Genomic DNA, 6,000 nt, shown 5'->3' with positions numbered 1-6,000 from the left:
CCCCTCTGGCTAGGTGGGAGAGAAACGAGAAGCTGGGTTTGGGGAAGATCCTGTGATGCATTTTTGCAATTAGCATTCCTGGCCGTTTTGATATCTGGCCCCCAAAACTAAGCTCTTAAAAGTAACCCAAAATATATTCCCCCCTAAATAAAAACCCTTGCAACTGATCTTCAAAGCTAGCCTGGTTGGGTGAGAAAACCTGGTCCCCACATCCCCAATGGGGTTTCCTGCACCAAGCCTTGGCCTTCTAGTTTGGCAGAGGTGCTGAGGTCACCCTCAACCTTTACAATCTAACACTTCTCAAAATTGGGACAGGAAAAAAAAGAGGAGAGCAGATACAGATACTGATTAACAGAGTTGGAAGGGACCTTGTAGGTCATCAAGTCCAACCCCCCGCCCAAGCAGACCCTACACCATTTCTGACAGATGGCAGTCCAGTCTCTTCTTGAAAGCCTCCAGGGATGAAGCTCCCACAACTTCCGAGAGCAACTTCTGTTCCATCGGTTGATTGTTCTCCCTGTCATTAAATATCTCCTTATTTCCAGGTTGAATCTCTCCTTGATAAGTTTCCATCCATTATTCCTTGTCTGGCCTTCGGGTGCTTTGGAAAGTAGCTTGACCCCCTCCTCCTCTCTGGGGCAGCCCCTCAGATATTGGAAGATGCTCTCCTGTCTCCCCTGGTCCTTCTCTTCCCTAGACTAGCCAGGCCCAGTTCCTGCGACCGTTCATAGTATGTTTTATCCTCCAATCCCCTAATCATCCTGGTTGCTCTTCTCTGCACTTTTTCTAGAGCAAGACAATGCCTTGATGGATCAGCTGAAAATTTCCATTTCATGCTGAGGGCACCTTAAATAGGTTGCATAAATAGAATTGTGGCTGACTAAAGCCACAGAGAGTGAATTCACATGGCACAAACTGGAGACAGAGGTTGGCGATGCCCAATTGTCAACATTTTTAGATTTTAATTCAAGAAAGAGACCAGCTGGAAGCAGAAAAATCAGTTTTAAGAAGCACTGAAACACTCTTTTTCTTGCATTATTATGGTGTCACTACAGGTTATTGTCTGGGAGAGACCCAGTTATTTTCTCTCATTCCCAAAGTGTTTGAGGAAAAATAATTTGATACTTGGTATTTCCTGACGGCATAAAGAATTAAGAACTGGCACGCACAAGGCAAGCCATTCCTGTATTTCCTCTGTACTTTTTAAAAAATCATGGCAGAATTTTTACAATTACCTTTGCCTTTTAAATAATGTTTTTAATTAAAGACATTTCTACTCAAAGCAGTTATCAAGATTTCACATTTCTGAGATAAATCTTCGGGGTTACCCACCCCTCTGGGGGTTTTTTTAAGCCGGCTTTTTTCCACATCCTTTTCAGTTCATATTCAAATTTTTTCTATAAAGAAAGGAAAAACAGAAAATGAAAGTCCAACTTGGGAATTACAGAATTCCCTCTAAACTACAGAATTCACGGCACATAGTCTGAGCTTAGGTTACAATTTTGTATCGCTTGGATAGAACAACTAATTCATATGATCAGGGTTGCTCTAACGTGAAAAATGGTCGTGTCACTGTAACTTTTGGTCAGTAAACAGATCATTGTAAGTCAAGGACTATTTGATTCCTTGGTGTGCCTACCTGTTAGCCACCTGCTCTTGCAAGAACATATTTTACATGCAATAAACTGCTTGCTGCTTCACTTTATGACTCTTGTCAAATTTGTGACTGGCGAGTCTGCTTCTCACACTCTTCCCCTAGAGGTCGAGGGGCATTACCTGCCCAACTCACCTGTTTCTGCCACATCCGTCTTTCCAAGACTTTTCTCCGTGAAAATTTTGTACGTTTCATCAGCTTCTTGTACTTGTGCCTATTCATCTTCCTCCTCCGGATCTTCAAAATGTTTCTGCATTCCATTCTGGGCAGGTTCATCTCCCCTTTTTGCTCTGCCTCCTCTTCTTCCTCTGCCTCAGTGCCCCTGGAAGGAGCAGGGAGATCGTACTGTTGGAACGGTCGGGGAGCATTCCTCTCATGAACGTTTATGATGCCTCCATTTTTAGGGAGGAAATATTGAACTGTCAGCCAGCTTTCCAGAGGTGAGATGGACATCTTACGAGGCACCAACATTTCTTCCAGTTCAGGGTCAAATGTAAGCCACTGGTGAGGCCGGGTTCCATTTTTGCTTGACGGATGTGTGCTGTAACTTGCCACAACGGTTGCTCTAGGAGGTGGGAGGACAACAGATGGCCTCAAAAGAAAGCACCCTATGGACAAAGTGGGAAAGAAATTTGTAAACAGGTATTTGTGAGAATGTGAGAATAAACTCCTGTTTATTTCTTGGCTGCTCATGGGCTGGCTGGCTTGCATTAAAACATTCATCATCATCATCATTTAATGACCCCATAATCCCTTGCGGGGTGGAGTCTGGGCAACTGAATGGAGATAGCAAAGCGTTGAATGGCTGGATGCCCTTCCTGTCACCAATGCGGAGTTTGGTTCAGCAGATATATTCTCAGTGTGCCCAGAAAAATATCTGCCTCTGATTGTAAGGCAAGAGTTCCACCTCTACATCGCCACCCCACTCTGCCTTGTGAGATTGGGTTTTGAGTGAGGAGGGCTAATCCTATCACCCTGGAGCTGAACGTCTTTTGTCTTGTAGATAAGCTGGCACCAAAATATCTGCCGGGGCTGTTTCTATGTCCCTTAAGATTTCTATTTCTCTTTTGGGGGAAGTATTCTGCCTTTTTAATATTTCCTAAAATATTTCATTCTTCTAGGAGAGGGGTGGATGCTAATTTTCTACAATGGGAAAGGCTCTCTCTCTCTCTCTCCTTTTTTTTTTTTTAGCCCCAAACGCCTGGCCATCACCCACCCTCCACCCCTAGCAAAGGCCGCCCTTTACCTGCACAGCGCGATGTCCTCACGAGGGAAGCCGTCAGCCGAGACACCAGCATGTCGAGGCCGGCTAGTGAAAAGGAGAAAGGATGCAGGGTCGTCAGATAAGCGAGGAGGCCCAAAACCGGACAGGCCCCTCGAGTAAAGGGCCCCCCTATTCGAGGCCCAAAGGAAAAAGGGCTTCGGAAGGGCCGGGCCTCGTTTTGAAAGAGGCAGGAAGCACCGCGCGCGCGCTCTTACACACACACACATTCACACAATGATGTAAATACGCACACATACACACACACAACCGAGGAGTTTTACCTTCAGCTTGAAGCCGGGAAAACGTTACAACGCACACTTCCGGTCAGGCGCTTCGGTCCGGCTGTCTTAAGAATCCCTCCCGGAAACGCGGGCTTAAAAGGAAAGGTTCCTCTCCTCTATTGTCTCCGCTTCCCTCTCGCGGTCGAATGGCGCAGGTTGATGACGACAGAGGGGGAAATCCCTGAATGGCCACCGGAGGGCACTGTTTTTATTCTTTTTCCTATGGATGGTATATTTATTGCCTGCAATGCAAAAATACCCTGAATGGCCACCGGAGGGCACTGTTTTTATTCCCTTTGCTATGGATGGTGTATTTATTGCCTGCAATGCAAAATTACCCTGAATGGCCACCGGAGGGCACTGTTTTTATTCCCTTTGCTATGGATGGTGTATTTATTGCCTGCAATGCAAAAATACCCTGAATGGCCACCGGAGGGCACTGTTTTTATTCCCTTTGCTACAGATGGTCTTTCTATTGCCTGCAATGCACGCGCACTTCCGGTCAGGCGCTTCGGTCCGGCTGTCTTAAGAATCCCTCCCGGAAACGCGGGAAAAAAGGAAAGGTTCCTCTCCTCTATTGTCCCCGCTTCCCTCTCGCGGTCGAATGGCGCAGGTTGATGACGACAGAGGGGGAAATCCCAGTTATATTACTAAAAGAGGTTTTCGCAATAAGGGTCTCCAGTGTTGTGTAATTATTTCCTAATATTGCCATATTAATACATTATTTGTATTTCTCCCCACACACTCGAAGATTAAGATAGTACTTCTTTAAGCTTCTACTTTTTACTTTCTAGTACTTAAGGTCTCTGGCTTGAGGAGGGTTGGACTATAAGACCTCTAAGGTCCTGTGGCTATAGATGCTCTTTTTATTGCCTGCAATGCAAAAATACCCTGAATGGCCACCGGAGGGCACTGTTTTTATTCCTTTTTGCTATGGATGGTCTTTTTATTGCCTGCAATGCAAAAATACCCTGAATGGCCACCGGAGGGCACTGTTTTTATTCCCTTTGCTATGGATGGTCTTTTTATTGCCTGCGATGCAAAAATACCCTGAATGGCCACCGGAGGGCACTGTTTTTATTCCCTTTGCTATGGATGGTGTATTTATTGCCTGCAATGCAAAAATACCCTGAATGGCCACCGGAGGGCACTGTTTTTATTCCCTTTGCTACAGATGGTCTTTCTATTGCCTGCAATGCACGCGCACTTCCGGTCAGGCGCTTCGGTCCGGCTGTCTTAAGAATCCCTCCCGGAAACGCGGGCTTAAAAGGAAAGGTTCCTCTCCTCTATTGTCCCCGCTTCCCTCTCGCGGTCGAATGGCGCAGGTTGATGACGACAGAGGGGGAAATCCCAGTTATATTACTAAAAGAGGTTTTCGCAATAAGGATCTCCAGTGTTGTGTAATTATTTCCTAATATTGCCATATTAATACATTATTTGTATTTCTCCCCACACACTCGAAGATTAAGATAGTACTTCTTTAAGCTTCTACTTTTTACTTTCTAGTACTTAAGGTCTCTGGCTTGAGGAGGGTTGGACTATAAGACCTCTAAGGTCCTGTGGCTATAGATGCTCTTTTTATTGCCTGCAATGCAAAAATACCCTGAATGGCCACCGGAGGGCACTGTTTTTATTCCCTTTTGCTATGGATGGTCTTTTTATTGCCTGCAATGCAAAAATACCCTGAATGGCCACCGGAGGGCACTGTTTTTATTCCCTTTGCTATGGATGGTCTTTTTATTGCCTGCAATGCAAAAATACCCTGAATGGCCACCGGAGGGCACTGTTTTTATTCCCTTTTTGCTATGGATGGTCTTTTTATTGCCTGCAATGCAAAAATACCCTGAATGGCCACCGGAGGGCACTGTTTTTATTCCCTTTGCTATGGATGGTGTATTTATTGCCTGCAATGCAAAAATACCCTGAATGGCCACCGGAGGGCACTGTTTTTATTCCCTTTGTTATGGATGGTGTATTTATTGCCTGCAATGCAAAAATACCCTGAATGGCCACCGGAGGGCACTGTTTTTATTCCCTTTGCTACAGATGGTCTTTCTATTGCCTGCAATGCACGCGCACTTCCGGTCAGGCGCTTCGGTCCGGCTGTCTTAAGAATCCCTCCCGGAAACGCGGGAAAAAAGGAAAGGTTCCTCTCCTCTATTGTCCCCGCTTTCCTCTCGCGGTCGAATGGCGCAGGTTGATGACGACAGAGGGGGAAATCCCAGTTATATTACTAAAAGAGGTTTTCGCAATAAGGGTCTCCAGTGTTGTGTAATTATTTCCTAATATTGCCATATTAATACATTATTTGTATTTCTCCCACACACTCGAAGATTAAGATAGTACTTCTTTAAGCTTCTACTTTTACTTTCTAGTACTTAAGGTCTCTGGCTTGAGGAGGGTTGGACTATAAGACCTCTAAGGTCCTGTGGCTATAGATGCTCTTTTTATTGCCTGCAATGCAAAAATACCCTGAATGGCCACCGGAGGGCACTGTTTTTATTCCCTTTTTGCTATGGATGGTCTTTTTATTGCCTGCAATGCAAAAATACCCTGAATGGCCACCGGAGGGCACTGTTTTTATTCCTTTGCTATGGATGGTCTTTTTATTGCCTGCGATGCAAAAATACCCTGAATGGCCACCGGAGGGCACTGTTTTTATTCCTTTGCTATGGATGGTATATTTATTGCCTGCAATGCAAAAATACCCTGAATGGCCACCGGAGGGCACTGTTTTCATTCCCTTTGCTATGGATGGTATATTTATTGCCTGCAATGCAAAAATACCCTGAATGGCCACC

The 6,000-nt window shown here is 45.3% G+C and overlaps 1 protein-coding gene across 3 annotated transcripts; it reads right to left on the bottom strand.

The window, feature by feature from the left end:
* Positions 1 to 942: 942 nt before the first annotated feature.
* Positions 943 to 3,380, bottom strand: AURKAIP1 (aurora kinase A interacting protein 1). 3 transcript variants are annotated; one of them, XM_026681564.2, is made up of 4 exons: positions 3,200 to 3,380; positions 2,901 to 2,963; positions 1,790 to 2,262; positions 943 to 1,397 (listed from the first exon to the last, which is right to left on the bottom strand). In XM_026681564.2, the coding sequence occupies exons 2-4, from the start codon at positions 2,950 to 2,952 to the stop codon at positions 1,290 to 1,292; spliced, it is 633 nt and encodes a 210-aa protein (XP_026537349.1). In that variant the 5' UTR covers positions 2,953 to 2,963; positions 3,200 to 3,380; the 3' UTR covers positions 943 to 1,289. The 3 variants fall into 3 exon arrangements, with proteins under 3 accessions (XP_026537349.1, XP_087800732.1, XP_087800730.1); XM_087944606.1 differs by lacking the exon at positions 3,200 to 3,380 and adding an exon at positions 3,172 to 3,190; XM_087944604.1 differs by lacking the exon at positions 3,200 to 3,380 and having other exon boundaries at positions 2,901 to 3,153.
* Between the last annotated feature and the right edge of the window lie 2,620 nt (positions 3,381 to 6,000).

The sequence above is a fragment of the Notechis scutatus genome, chromosome 16, assembly GCF_049901735.1.
Source record: "Notechis scutatus isolate UNSWTSFEM ecotype Mainland chromosome 16, rNotScu1.2, whole genome shotgun sequence".
NCBI lineage: Eukaryota > Metazoa > Chordata > Lepidosauria > Squamata > Elapidae > Notechis > Notechis scutatus.
This window is presented reverse-complemented; position numbering and strand designations above follow the sequence as displayed.

Coding starts and splice junctions, on each gene's coding strand:
- AURKAIP1 (XM_026681564.2), bottom strand. CDS start 2,952: ATGCTGGTGTCTCGGCTGACGGCTTCCCTCGTGAGGACATCGCGCTGT. Junction 2,263..2,900: donor GAGGACATCGCGCTGTGCAG/GTAAAGGGCGGC, acceptor CTTTGTCCATAG/GGTGCTTTCTTTTGAGGCCA. Junction 1,398..1,789: donor GACGGATGTGGCAGAAACAG/GTGAGTTGGGCA, acceptor CTTTCTTTATAG/AAAAAATTTGAATATGAACT.